Source organism: Malaclemys terrapin, chromosome 1 (assembly GCF_027887155.1).
Source record: "Malaclemys terrapin pileata isolate rMalTer1 chromosome 1, rMalTer1.hap1, whole genome shotgun sequence".
Lineage (NCBI taxonomy): Eukaryota > Metazoa > Chordata > Testudines > Emydidae > Malaclemys > Malaclemys terrapin.
In genome coordinates, this window is record NC_071505.1 from 70,140,743 (window position 1) to 70,156,644 (window position 15,902).

At 38.0% G+C, this 15,902-nt stretch overlaps 1 protein-coding gene across 1 annotated transcript in view; it reads left to right on the plus strand.

Moving 5' to 3' along the window:
• ZDHHC17 (zinc finger DHHC-type palmitoyltransferase 17) overlaps positions 1-15,902 on the plus strand; it is a 123,503-nt gene extending 107,601 nt beyond the window's left edge. Inside the window, exons 14-17 of the mRNA XM_054027001.1 lie at positions 2,433-2,516; positions 2,976-3,133; positions 10,546-10,640; positions 12,765-15,902. Of these exons, the coding sequence (XP_053882976.1) occupies positions 2,433-2,516; positions 2,976-3,133; positions 10,546-10,640; positions 12,765-12,903 (476 nt within the window). The 3' untranslated portion in view covers positions 12,904-15,902. The remainder of the gene's footprint in view (positions 1-2,432; positions 2,517-2,975; positions 3,134-10,545; positions 10,641-12,764) is intronic.

The window sequence follows — 15,902 nt, forward strand, 5'->3', positions numbered from 1 at the left end:
GCTTTCATCCTGACCAGGGCAGGCCAACTCCTATACGCCTTCCCCCCATTCCTGCTGATCAGCAGGGTCCCAGAGAAAATAAAGACGGACAAGGCCAGGGTCGTCCTCATTGTCCCAGCGTGGCCCAGGCAGCACTGGTACGGGATCCTCTTGGGCTTGGCGGTGGCTCTACTGTGGCCATTGCCGCCCCACCTGGACCTGCTCTCTCAGGACTGGGGCCGTCTCCTCCACCCCAACCTGGCAGCTCTTCACCTCACGGCGTGACTACTCAGTGGCTAGGTGGCGAGGAGAGGACATGCTCAGCTCTGGTTCAACGCGTCCTCTTTGAGAGTAGACGGCCCTCCACTTGCTGCTCTTACATGGCGAAGTAGTCTCGTTTTGCTAGGTGGGCAACGGACCAAGGTGTATCCCCGACGGCCACCCCGATCCAGCTTATCCTCGATTACCTTCTCCTCCTGAAGGCCCAGGGTCTGGCACCCTCATCAGTCAGGGTGTATCAGGCAGCCATATTGGCCTTCCATCCCCCGGTGCAAGGACACATGGTGTTCTCCCATGCTATGAGCGGCCGGTTCCTTAGGGGTTGGACCGGCTTTACCCGTATTCTAAACCCCTGGTCCTTCAGTGGGACCTGAATCTAGTGCTGGCTCGGCTTACGGGTCCCCCGTTTGAGCCGCTGGCCATGTGTTCCTGATCTCACCTCTCATGGAAGGTGGCCTTCCCGGTTGCTATCACGTGGCCAGGCGAGTCTCGGAGCTCAGGGCCCTGACTTCTGAGCCACCATATACAGTCTTTCATAAGGACAACGTCCAGCTCCGCCCACACCCCGCGTTCCTCCCGAAGGTGGTCTCTACCTACCACATGGGTCAGAACGTTTTTCTACCAATCCTTTGCCCCAAACCTCACGTGACTAATGAGGAACGCCGCCTCCACACGCTCGATGTGAGGCGGGCTCTGGCTTTCTACCTCGAGCGAACCAAGCCATTCAGAAAGTCCTCACAGCTGTTTGTCGCCTCAGCTGAGCGCACGAGAGGCCAGCCGATTTCCACTCAGCGACTGTCTAACTGGATCACTTTGTGTATCCGCTCCTGTTATGAGCTGGTGGGTGTTCCGCCGCCGCGTATTCTTAGGGCATATTCAACGCGGGTGCAGGCCTCGTCGGCTGCCTTTGTGGCCCACGTCCCTATTCAGGACATTTTGTAGGGCAGCCACGTGGTCTTTGCTTCACACGTTCACCTCGCACTGTGTGATAGTCTCCCAAACCAGGGATGACGCCGGGTTCGGCAGGGTGGTACTCCGTCCCAAGAACTTGTGAACTCCTACCGACCTCCAGCAGATACAGCTTGGAATCACCTACTGTGGAATACACAGGAGCAATCACTCGAAGAAGAAAAGACAGTTAACTTTTCTGTAACTGGTGTTCTTTGAGATGTGTTGCTCAAGTCTATTCCGCATCCCGTCCTCCTTCCCCGCTGCCGGAGTTGTCTGGCAAGAAGGAACTGAGGGTGGGGGGAGCGCGCAGCTCCCCTTATACCGCGCCAGGCAGGCACCACTCCAGGAGTCGCAGGGGGCGCTCTCCCCCTACAGGTACTGCTAGGGGAAAAACTTCCAGCACCGGTGCACGTGGCGAGCACGCACACCTTCTGTAGAATAGACATGAGCAACACATCTCGAAGAACACCAGTTACAGAAAAGGTAACTGTCTTTTTCATTTTGAGTAAATGCTGTTATGTTATGTGTCATTCACTCCATTTTAAATTCAGTTACAAGTAGAATTTTTTTTAAGTTTCATTAATTAATTTAACCAGTTTTTTTAACGTCTTGTTTACCTAAATTGTTGGCTATCCATCTTTTTGTTGAATATTTTCTTTTCAGTTGGCTGTCAAGCAGTTTAAGGTCAACTTGTCCTATACCTTTAATTGTCAAAAGAGGATGTGGATTTTTGTCCAGATTTCTATTTTCTGTACGTCTTATTAAAAATGCCTGCCCTCTGTTGCCAAGAAACAAAAATAATTCAGTATTTTTGAGACATACCAAAACAATTTTTGAGCTCTTCCTGGCTCTGCAACAGCTGTTAACTAAACAGTTCCCAAAGCTGTGTTGTTATCAATAAAGCAGATTGTAAATTAAACAAGCGTGTGTGAATTTCAGCTGCAGTATGGTAGGAGCATAGAAAAATAAAACAATGTTTGGCCTTATTGAAAGGGCAAAATTGTAAGGGAGAAAAGCACCTATTTTCAAGATTCTAAGAAGTCATATAGATTTTACAGACTAATATAATGTTTCCAGAGAGTAACATTTTCATATAAAGTAATTAGCAGTGTTTTCCTAAAATCATTTAAATTTAATTCACATGTAAATCAGCCATCAAGCGTATTACTGACCTTTTCTCAAGGTGGAAAAAATTAATTCATGTTGTTTGTGTTCATCTTTAGGGGCAGGGAACCATCGCTATTTCATGGGATATCTGTTCTTTTTGCTTTTTATGATCTGTTGGATGATTTATGGCTGTATCTCTTGTGAGTACATTTTTTCTTAATTGTTTTTAAGTACAATATTTCATTTAGTTCCTCGTATGAGTATTTGCACTATCAGAGTTATACTTTGATACTATTTTTGTATTGGAATTGAGGTATGCTTTAGTATCTGCCCAGTTTAGGTGTTCTAGAATAGAAGAATACCTAGTTATTATAGAAAAATATCTCATTAAGAATTCTATACGGTCCTTGTTACTATTATTCTATGCCCTTCATTAACTTACTATCATCTCTGTGAATTTAAATTACAGCTGGTTAGAAAAGGAGGGACAAATTGTGAAGGTTTTTGAAAATTATTTCCATATTTCATAAAAAAAAATTGCATTTTGTCAAAGTTTTCTGACCAGTTCAAATTTAAATACTACATTGATATATAGAAAAAATGTGTGATCTGAGGATTTTATATAATTTTTAAATCTATAATTTTTTTTCTTCTTCCAGACTGGGGAATCCATTGTGAGACTACTTACACAAAGGATGGATTGTGGACATACATTACACAAATTGCCACCTGTTCACCTTGGATGTTTTGGATGTTTCTAAATAGTGTGTTTCATTTCATGTGGGTGGCTGTGTTACTTATGTGTCAGATGTATCAGGTATGAAAACGCACTTTATTTGTTATTTATTATAGTCAACCCTGAATATTGAAAGTAAATTTGCATTCCCGTTACATCAAATATTCCTTTTTCAGTTTAGTTAACATTGTTATAAAACAAGGCTCAATGATCACAGAAACAAGGTTTGCAGAGGGAATAGAAAGCTGATTGTGTTGTCAGTCATAGGGGTTGCCTCATTTAGAATGGGGGGGATCTGGAGTCACCAGGCAAAAGGGAGATTGTCTTATTGGGAGTTGAAAGAGTGTGAAGTTCTTTGTATATCTGTACAAAGGATAATTTTAGTAAGAGTGAAAGGGATCAGAAGTCTCTATTCAGTAGCTCCCTTGACAGCCATACAAGTGAAAATAGTTTAAATAGGATAGTCATTGAATTAGGTTAGAAGGCTTTTTTCGATCACTTTTGGCTGACATTTTCTTGGTTTGAAACCTTGGATAATTTTTTTAAAAGTGCCTAAGTCCCATTTTTAAGATCAATTCAGGCACTTAGGCTCCTGAGTCCCATTGACTTTCAAGGAGACTTATCCTCCTAAGTCACTTTTCAAAATGGGACTTAGGCTCTTCAGTCACTTAAATGCTTTCGAAAACTGTACCCTTATTTCATATTACATGGTTAATGCCTGTTGCAAATTATTAGTGCTTCTAAATGGCACTCAAAGAGATTTAAATGCTGATACTCTTTCACCTATCACCTTCATGACACTCCTAGCTTTTAGTGGAGCAGTCATCAGGAACTCGAGACTGCTTGGCTTGTCTACATGGCATAGCACAGCTCTCTAGAGGGTCTGATTTATAAAGCACTGTAACATATTGTGGTCTAATTGCCCCACATAGACCCTGCTAGCATGCTCTAAAAGGTATCTAATTTGCACCTGCATAGTCTTGTTTCAAAAATTCTGTGCAATGGTTTATATGTCAAAAGTAACTGTTCATTGTTAATGATTTTAGCAGAAGCTTCCAGCTAAATTGACTCCCACCGGGCTCCTCCCGGGTGCTGAGGTCCCCAACTTACCAAACTTCCAGCATTTTCCTCTTACAACATTTTCCATGCAGTTCCTTGTCATAAAAAAACTAGGGCAGTCAAGCGATTAAAAAAATTAATCACAATTAATTGTGAGATTAAAAAAATTAATCACGATTAATCGCGCTGTTAAATAATAATAGAATACTACTTATTTAAATATTTTTGGACGTTTTCTACATTTTCAAATATATTGATTTCAATTACAACACAGAGTACAAAGTGTACAGTGCTCACTTTATATTTATTTTTTATTACAAATATTTGCACTGTAAAAAACAAAAGAAATAATATTTTTCAACTCACCTTTTTTTTTCTTTTTTGGTGGTTCATATTCAGTAGTTTCTGCATCGGAGTGTTGCGCTTTTAAGACTTCTCAAAGTATGCTCCACACCTCATCCCTCTCAGATTTTGGAAGGCACTTCAGAATCTTAAAACTTGGGTCGAGTGCTGTAGCTATTTTTAGAAATCTCACATCGATACCTTCTTTGCGTTTTGTCAGATCTTCTGTGAAAGTATTCTTAAAACGAACATGTGCTGGATCATCATCCGAGACTGCTATAACATGAAATACATGGCAGAATGTGGGTAAAACAGAGCAGGAGACATACAGTTCTCCCCCAAGGAGTTCAGTCACAAATTTAACAAATGCATTTTTTTTTTCACGAGCATCATCAGCATGGAAGCATGTCCTCTGGAATAGTGGCCAAAGCATGAAGGGTTATACGAATGTTTAGCATATCTGGCATGTAAATACCTTGCAACTCTGGCTACAAAAGTGCCATGCAAATTTCTGTTCTCAGTTTCAGGTGAAATTGTAAATAAGAAGCCTGCAGCAGTATCTCCTGTAAATGTAAACAAACTAGTTTGTCTTAGTGATTGGCTGAACTTGAAGTAGGACTGAGTGGATTTGTAGGCGCTAAAGTTTTACATTGTTTTGTTTTTGAGTGAAGTTATATAGCAAAAAATTCTACATTTGTAAGTTACAGTTTCACGGTACTTGTATGAGGTGAATTGAAAAATACTGTTTATTTTGATTATCACTTTTACAGTGCAAATATTTGTAATCAGAAATAATAATATAAAGTGAGCACTATACCCTTTGTATTCTGTGTTGCAATAGAAATCAATATATTTGAAACTGTAGAAAAACATCCAAAAATATTTAATAAATTTCAATTAGTATTCTATTGTTTAACAGTGCGATTAATTTTTTTTATTAAGATTAATTTTTTTTAGTTAATCGTGTGAGGTAACTACGATGAATCAACAGCCCTAAAAAAACCTGTGGCACAGGGAAAATATAGAGAAGTAAAATAAATTTAATTTGATATCAAAATAAATTATAGATGCAATACTGTACTAATGGTATTATTCAATTTCATCTTCATTTAGTAAAAACATTCATCCTTAGTTTAGCAGAAACTGCCACAGAATTTCCAGTTTCTCCTACTGGAGCACACAGATATGAATGGCTTTGCCACAGAAGTTGCATTTAGCTTGCAGCAGAGTATGTGGTGCCTAGCCCTAGACTATAGGTTTGTCTATTTTGGGAAACTAGCCCATTGCTGATAGTGGTTGTCAGTAGTAGGTCTTCACGGTCTCTTTTTCAACTCGTGCTTGCAAACTGTTTATTTGCTTGTGTAATGGGACAAAAATATTTAACACCATTGCAGAAGGCGTGAGTGAAACATGATTAAAACAGTTCAGTGACTATGAGTGCATACAAGTTGTGTAAGTCTGGTCTCAGTTATGCATTGTATAATTAACTGGACAAAACTTTTTCAATGGAATCTACACTAGTAGTTAAACAGTTTCCAGCTGAGGGGACCCGTTGTTGTTAACTGTTGTCAGCAGTGGTCATTTTCCTAGTACATATGTAGTTTAAAAATAGTAAGTTGGGTCGACATATTGTTAGCTCAATGTAAAATGAGTTCAGGCTCTTGGCTATTACATAAAATAAAAGTAATAGAACTACAAATGCATATAATAAAGAAATAAATTGTGTGTATTTGTTGTAGATCAGAGTAGTTAAAGATGAGACCCAGTTTTGTAAACATAACTTAAAAAGTGTATGTATACATCTCTGTAAAGTACAATACAAAACATCAAAGTTGATATTATGCAGGTAATATTTCTCATGCTAAGAACTATATTAATTTTTCGAAGTCAATAGGTTATTCACGTATATTTTGGTATAGTTTGTGGAAAGGATGGTGGCAGTTATAAATCCATTCTTAAAGCTCTCAAAAATGATAATGGAAGGCATACACATGTCTGGGAGGGTTGAACAGACATCTAGACAAGGAAAGAGCAATGCAGCTGTTCCATTGCGAAAAGAGTACTCCTGGGGGGATTCTGCGCCAAAAAATTAATAATTCTGCAAAATTCTGCATATTTATTTGTCAAAATAATGTAGTATAATCACACCAGTTTACATTGTTTTGGTAATTTATTTAAACTACAATGCAGAAAAGAGTCACAATAACTATTCAGCATTACCTAAAGACATGAAAGATAAGTTACAAACACTTGGTAACTAATAACCTGCCTTTAGTTATAATCCTGGATTTTCATTAAAATTACATTACAGAACACCAAACAGGGGGCAGGAGGGAGGGAGAGAAAAAAAGTAGAATGGCATTTTAAATTGCTCAGACTTTCACACATGAAAGTCATACAGTTTTGCTAATCATTGTCCTGAACCTGGCTGGGTACTTTGGGAAGTGCTTGGTTCTGATTGTCCTGACGTTGTATTGACTGCTTGGTAAATGTTTTATTTGCCCTCAAAGTCTTTTTTTTTTTTATGGGTAAGTAAAATAAATTCTGAGCAGTAATCTAACTCCATTGTGCCACTTTGGCACAGGAAAAAGGTGAGAAAGCACATTGATCTTCCTAGCTGATTCCCTTACTGTCATTTATAAGGCTCTACATCACTCTGGTAATGTAGGGGCCTTAAAACTTTTACAGGTTTTATACTCCTTGGGGAATTGTCTGAGAATGGGAACAACTAACTAACAATAGGAACATTAACAACGCTACTGTGTAGGCAGGCTGCTACATTTCTGCCTCAGAGTATGAGATCAGTTAACTGGCAGGCAGGCTGCTACATTTCTGCCTCAGGGACAAAGTCTGCCTCGTGCATAATAAAAAGCCCTACCCCTCCCCGCCAGGCAAGCCGTAGTAGCAAGTGAGAGGGACGGAGTCTCTCTCGCTTGTTGGCAGGCACGCACGCCTAGCCCCACCCTCTGACTGTGATCAACGTCTCCCATGCAGGCACACCCACCCAGCCCTCCTCCCCTCAGTGATTTGCGTGTCTGAGGCTGCTCCAGGCTCGCTGGAACACACGCGTTGCCAGAGAAGAGGCACATGTCCCCCCGCAGATTTCTTTTGCATTTTTCTGTGCGGGGGGATACACAGATGTGCAGAATTCTGTCAGGAGTAAAAGATGCACTATACTGAAACAATTTTCATGCATTTTCCTCACTAAGAATCACTGAGCATTCACATATCCCACTGAAATCAATGAATATGTTCACATAATATGTAATTCTATATGCTAAAATATAAATAGATCCTTTGAATTTTCTCACACTAAAGATCTCTTGTGATCAGACATTTAGCTTTTCCCTTGAATTCAATTGTCAGTCTTCCTTCCCAGACACCTCATTATCATGTCTGACCAGCACTCTTGTAACACAGACTGAAACTCTAACCAATACCCAAAACAGTAGCCTGGATGAACAATCTGTTTGAGTAGTCTTGGAATGAGCCAAACAGTTCAATATGTTCTGTGGCGCTGGGATCTGTATTTCAGATGTTCCCATGTCTGCCCATCTAATGAGACCATTGTGTGTTTTGCATTATCTGTCAGTACAAAAGCCAAAGGAGGAAAGTTTATTCAAATATCTTAACAAAATCATAGGCCATGTATTCCCAGTTAATGGAATTATCAACTACAGGTTTAGACAGGAAAATAATATTCAAATACATCACATTAGCCATATTAAAAAAGGAATACTTTTCCTTATCTATCCTAGCAGTAAAGAACAAAGTCTTATCACAAGTCTCTTCACCAGGGCTTAGTTACCACTTCAGCGTTTCCAGTTATATCAGAAATAAGATCCAAACTTCGAAGTAAACTGTCAGGCATCTCAGCTTTTTCCTTCTCTCCTGTAACGATGATTTAGAACAACCACCAATATAGATTCCAAGTTTATACTTGTGATCCAGGGCCACCACACTACCTTCCAGTGGGATTTCCTGCCCAAGATAAATGAGCCAGGGTGACCACATCTATTCAGTGTGGCTTCCAAACCAATATAAAGCACCAGAGTACTAAAGAAATGTGAACATGCAACTTTCCAGCGTGCCTTCCAATCCCCAACTATCCCAGGATCCATTAAACTCCATACGTAAGTTACTTTAGAATAATGGCTCTCAAATTTTTTTTACTGGTGACCCTTTCACATAGCAAGCCTCTGAGTGCAACACCCTCCCCCGCTTTATAAATTAAAAACACTTTTTAATATATTTAACACCATTATAAATGCTGGAGGCAAAGCGCGGTTTGGGGTGGAAGCTGACAGCTTGTGACCGCCCCCCACCCCCCATGTAATAATCCTGCAACCCCCTGAAGAGTCCCGACCCTCAGTTTGAGAACCCCCTGCTTTGGAATGGAATATGTTGGTAGATATTTCTTCAAATTCTATGGAACCTGGAAGAACACTTTCCTCACGCCGCCTCGTGAAATGCTTTGCACCCTTAAATGTGATGAAGGCAAAATTATTATAATTGTAGTATTTAATACTATTTACAAGCAGAAAACATGCAGTGTAGGAAATATGAAAAATAAAACATAAAATAACTACATTATTAAATGTGTCCAAATCATTATTTATACTATTGTGTGTAGAAAGTTAAAAGGTAACTTAAAAGAACTTGCCAAAACCTAAAAAGAACAGGAGTACTTATGGCACCTTAGAAAATGTGTTAGTCTCTAAGGTGCCACAAGTACTCCTGTTCTTTTTGCGGATACAGACTAACATGGCTGCTACTTTGAAACTTGCCAAAACCTGTTCTTAGAGCTTCTAACTTGGCCTTTTTCTTAGGAGCTTTGTTCGCTTTTTTAACTCCACAGCCCCTCTCTTGATTCCTCTCTGATGGTTTGAAAGTAAAGTTGACTGATCCCTTGACTGACCACTCTGATGGGTTCACTCTCTGCTATCGTTCTTTTCCACTCTCTGTCCCGTCTTCCAAACAGCTTCCTTATTCCCTGGAGAAGATTAAAAGACCTAGCCAAGATTTTCAAAAATGGTTTCCTAAAGTTAAACCCCTCAATAGATGGCTTGATTTTTCAAAAGAGAATATGAGTACTCAAGAGTTCTCATTCATTTTGAAAATCAGGCCTCTTCTTACAGAACCTGGCAATAGGTGCCTAACTTTAGGCTCTTGTTTTTTTGAAATCGTGTCCTCTTTCTTTAGATACGTGTCTGTTAAAGGGACAAAACTTCCGTATATTCAGAAAAGGCAAGTAAACCTGAGTGTAATTTCCTGAATGCTCAGGATTATCAGACATGACTTGTTGATCCCATAACATGGGGCTGAGTTACCATATGAATAAGAATTCTAAAACTTTAGCTTATGATAGAGCCCAATTGTTAAGGGAGTTCTACTACTTTTGTTTCCAGTGTTGCACATGCAATATACTACAGTAAATCCAGGCCTTGCATAATTTAAGACTTCTTCAGGTCTTTTCTTTTTAGGTCAAAACAATTATGGAGTAGTTGCTGAAAACTGTTCACACTTCTTGAGCCAAGTGACCCATGCAGAAGGTGTTTTCAGCCCAATTTATTATTTCTTAAAACTTCTTGTTATTGAGACAAAATTATACAGGGGAAAAAAATTACAAAAATATCATCTTATAGTTACTTTAAGTATCAGTGCCAAGAAGGAAAAATAGTTGTTTCAAAATTGTTTAAGATAATGTCTAAATATCTACTATAATAAAAATAATTGCTTATCTTATTTATTATCTCCAGTATAGATTATTAGGGATTTTTCTTCTGGATATCAGGATTTATTAAAAATGAAAACTACTACACAATTTGATACAGATGGTTCTGTTCACTCAAGAAAGACTCAAATAACGCAGATGGTTGAGATGTACAGGCAGAACGATGCAGCTTGCATTGTGCCTTGTGCCAAACTAAACAGCCCCTCACCTTCACAAGCACCAAATAGTCCTGCACAATTAAAACCATAAAGTAGCAAATAAATATGTTTTTTTTTTTTTCCAGCCTTTCTCTCTCCTGGTTTGCTTTTAATTTTGGAAATTCTAAGTGTTTGCTTGCTTTATCTCCCATCTTTTCTAGATATCTTGTTTAGGTATCACTACAAATGAAAGGATGAATGCAAGACGATACAAGCACTTTAAAGTCACAACAACATCTATTGAAAGCCCATTCAAGTAAGTTTATAAAAATGTGTAAAACTCTATTTCTCATTTGGATAGCCAACCCACAAATGAACTTCACAACTGAATGCAACAAAACAGAGCTGAATGCTGAAAACTATCTTCCAGATGCTAATAGGATCCCAGAATTTCAGTTTTTAAAAGCTGAATTTGAACAGCTATTTTTACCATAAGCCAATGTATCTGATTATGGAAAGTGACTTATAATTACTGTTAATATTCTTAAATGAATCTAGCCATTGATGATTTAACATACAAAAAAATTATGCTCCCAGAACGGTAATAGTCTTTTTCTTGGTAAAGAAATGGAAAGCACCTTCCTTGTAGGGGATGCTGCCACTTCACGAAGCTTGTTGTTGTGCTAGTAAAAGGACTTGCCTTCAACATTTCTTCTCAAGTCCCACCATGCAAAAGAAATTAGCTATGTTACTAGTCTCACTTGCTTTATGTGGTCATGACCTTTCTAGAGCTGCAGCACAGCCACAATCAGATTTCTTTTTGTCTGAGGAACACAAGCCTGTGCCCAGAGCAGATGCAATGTATTGCTTTCCTCACTGATTTCAAATTCCACGTCCTGTAGCCATTTCCATCAGCTTAGGAGCTTTTAGAAGATGTGTTCCTTAAAATCATGAAACAAGTGTTTGAACTGACTAAGTAAGCACTGCCTACAAGATGGAGCAAAGATGTCAACCACGGTTTGTTTACTTAATATCCTTTCAGGAATTCAGATGTTCTCGTTGTTGCTTCTCATCTTTCTAGTCTACATCCTATTACCTACGTTTTGATTTCCAGAAAATCAAGGCCGACTCAGCTTTCAGTGTAATTACAAGGCTTCACTGCCCCAAGCAAAAAGAAGCTTTCTGATTAAAAATGAATTGCCTTCCTGAGATTTTTTTACATGTTCGAGACTGTAAAACTTTAAGAAATTGACAATGAGCTCTATGATTTAACAGCTGCTGGACTTGGAAGCTATCATTCTTGTCCTCTAGGTCCACAGAGATGTGTATACTCTATATTTTGTCGTGTTCAAGGATTCACACTGATCTTTGACCTATAGCCTATGAACCACCACATAATCTGAAGACCAGTATTAATTAAATTGAAGGTGATCCTGGGAGGACAATCCCTTCATATTCATGTCTGGCACTTCTAAATGGTGCAACAATTCCTTTTGGATAGGGGCCTTACCAAGTTATCCATGCCTTTGCCACTTCCAGAACGGTATGCTCTAATACAGTGTGGGACTAGCTTTCAAGACCACTCTGAAACTTCAGCTAGCATAGAATGTGGCCGCCCAGTTAGTGGTGTTTGTGGCATGGAATATACTACACCTGTGCACTGCAGATTACCTTGGCTTCCAGTTCATCACTGGGTGCAGTTTAAGGTGTTGATTTTGATCTATAAATCCCTAGATAGTTTGTGTCTTAGCTATCCTAAATACTACTACTTTTCATACTCCATACTTTGGAAGCTCTTGTTCTCATATTTCCCTAAATTTCAATGTTATTTGTGGTCTTAGTGGATGGCACTCAGCTCTGAACTTTGCTTTCCTGTTGGTCCAACAGAGTATGACCTTCGGGATGCATTGTAATGCCTGTTTATTGGTTCAAACTGTTGCCTGCGGTGGGATAGAGATTGGTTCATGGTTCAGGGATTTCTCTTGAGCTGATTCAGTTTTGTTATTTTTGAGTTCATATAATTTTACAGTCTATGCTTAGAAGTTGTAATATTCACATATTATAAAATGGAAAAAATAAAATAGCATTGTCTGAAATCAAAGGCAGAATAATGCTGCAATTGTTTTTATTTAATGTTCTATTGGTGCTATTGTTTGCTTTGTCTATCAAATATATTCTAGTAAGTCATTTTTTCTTAACTTTAAGATGGGATGATATCCAGTGATTGTTATAGAACCCTGGGGCATACTATCTTGGGGAATGGCTGATTTAAGGTTAAAGAGTCAGTTGTGCTCTCAGAGTTTGGGTTTTCTACATTTGGGGAACTTTTTGGAGAGCAAGCAGACATGGTAAATTTGGAGATAGACAAACTTGTGCTATGTTCAGTGAATTGTGATGTTACTTACTAATGTATGTCTTCTTGGTTGTTGTTTTTTTTTAGCCATGGATGTATAAGGAATATTATAGACTTCTTTGAATTCAGATGCTGTGGTCTTTTTCGTCCTGTTATTGTGGACTGGACAAGGCAGTATACAATAGAATATGACCAAACTTCAGGAGCAGGCTACCAGCTAGTGTAGCACCATCTTCATCCTGTGAGCATATCAGATCTGAGTGGTGCCTGAAAATTTCTCTCTCTCTCGAATCCACATCCTTTGAACCGTAGCATGCTATGTGTAGGGCTAACGATGAATCTTACGGTACCTTCTCTTTATCAGAGTTTTATTAATGAAGGTAAAAATGGACAGAATAAACTGCCAATCCTGATAAGGAAGAGGAGGAAGATCAAAAAGGGATTTTAACCATTCTTAACATGAGAATTATTCACAACAACATATTCACTGCATTTGTTGTTGGATTTTTTATTTAACACCTTTTACAAAGGAGCATGAGATTATTAAAGTATTGACATACCTAGTCATGTTGTGCTGAACAGAAATATTTATTTCCCAATTCGAATAATTCCATTGGAGTAAGAATCTGGAGTCTAAAACTAAATTTCACAATGCAGTCAGCCTTCATTAAGATTGCTACATTTAGTTCAGGTAATGTGATTTTATATTGATTTTCTATAGTATTATGTACATGGGAAAATGTGCATTTCAATACTGTGATTAAAATCATGTGGTTTTATTGGGGATCGACTGTAATGTGTTAAGCTGCTGAAGCAGGGCACATGAGGATAATGTTCACAAATAAGTGTGTTACCTATATTTTATGGCTATCAGCAGTTATGGCCATCTGTTTCCGGTACAGTGAAATACTCGTAATAACCTTGTTTCGAGGTTGTATAGTCTGAAAATAAACAGTTGCACGAGTAAGTAAAGCTCTTCTGTCGAAGTTAAAGCCCTGCTTAAGTGCATGATATACCTTTTAAAAATAGACCACAATATATACTATATGATATTCAGCAAAAAATAAAACCGAATTTAATTTGATATCTTTGAACAAATGATATAAACAATTTAATACTAGGAGTGATCCAGTGTAATATATTGCATAGTGACTGGAAAGGTTTGAAGAGAAGTTGCATAGGGGGACCAAAGACGTGAATGCAAAATCTCAGTAATAGAAAAGAAGGGTTTGTAACAGTTTTAAATTCCATGTGATTGCAAAACAAATCGTGAACACTGACTAAAACACTCATTTTGTCTGCATATAAAATGATTGAATCCAAGCTTAAGTAAAGTGTGATCTCTGTTAATAGCACATATGAATGGAAAATCTAATAGGACATTCTGAAGAAGACGGTATGTCAGCAAGTGGAAATCATCCTTGAGATTTTTTTCTGTTAAGTTCTCTCACTGCAAATATGTTTGAAAGGTAAGGAATGATATGAAATCTCATTCCAAATGGGCTTTTTGTTGTTGAATGTGATGCACTGATTTTCTGTTATGGCGTTTTCCTATACTCATGGTGAATTATTCACTGTTTCCTTAACTATTGTTTACAGAGAGACTGAGACTTGCATTAGTTCTCTTTTAAGTGCTGTAGCAACCTAGTGGTTCGAGAAATCTGTGAAGGGAATTTTCAGAGGGGACCTGGAAGCAGTTGATAGAGACCACTGTAAAGAATGTGTATCTGTATATAAATAATTTATCAAATAGTTTTCTCTTTGTGAGTGTGTGTTAGTATATTTAAGGTTTCTCATTTCATTTTATCAACCAAAAAGTGTAGGAAGATATCTAATGAGCTTTTAGTGATGTTCAATACTGCTGTTAATAGGCATTATACCCTGCAAATTCACTGCATGTTTGATGCTTGGCAAAATTAACATTCTCTGTAATATGCAGATTACAAGTATAAAAGCAATCTAGTGGTATTCCCGCCCCTTGCCTTAGTAAGAGGAGCAGTGAAACTGTAAATAGGTGATGTTCAGTATTTGCAAGTAGACATTTTTTTCTTTAGCCGTTTCTTTGATCACAAGACACTCGCATAGTTTGCAAGTACCAGATATCAAGATTAACAGAAATGTAACGTTCGTGTACTTGAACGTTTAAGACTGGGGAAAAAATCAACATTATCTTTGATACAACGTTTCGGGGGAGTTGGTTACAGGGGTGGCAAGAGTTTTGTGCCATAATAATTCTGTTAACATGAACAAAAACAAATGACACCCTTATTCATATTTTTAATTTCTAAATGGAAAAAAGCATGAATAAGCCTTCAAATTTTTTTTACTTCTTTTACAATTAAAGGTAATGTTCTGCACCTCCAGGAAAAAATTTTTTCCCATTTCTATTTGGGGTCGGCTGACATAAAGAACTTCAGTCAGTTGAACGTTTTTAGTAAATACATTTCATAGCATCAGTAATCTAATGTGTAAAGTACATTATTATTTTAGTTGTCCGATTAACTAACAAAGTCTGTGTACCAGAATGTTTGCAAAACAAGACTGGACTTTGGTGGTAATATGAGGTTAATTTTGCAGTCTTTATTTGAGCATAGCTCCCTAGTGGGAGTTTTGCTTCATTACGGACTGCACAATTTGGCCAATAGAAAATATAATAGGTTTAGAATCAACTTGCAAATGTCCTGGATTTAGGGCATATAAATCTAAATCAAAGAGTTAATTATCGTGAGGAATACTGAGACCTATGACCTGAAACCATCAGAATGGGAAAAGCCATCTATGCAGCATTTTTCTGTCAAGTAAACTATTAAACTTACAACTTGCGTATTACAGCAAAACTACATCGCTTCCAAAACTTCATGACGCTGATCCAGACTGAAATCAGATCAGCTTTATCTGATATAGGTTGAGTAAATGGAAATTTTGTCTCAGCCCTAAACATGTGCTGTTTCTTTGCGGGTTTCTATGTTCTTTGGTGTCCACCAGATTTTGTTTTTGAAAATTAATATGCATAAAACAACATCATTACATTTTAAGCTATGGATACATTGTTTTTGTATTTTCTTTATTTATAACTGTGCCAAGTATTATTTTACTACCGTCAGGATCTTGATGTATTACATGGTGAACAAAAATCTGTAAAATGTTTAATAAATTAGCTCTCCTTACATAAATTAAATCTGTGAAATTTTTGTAAGTTATTAATCAAATAAATATTGACTCTTA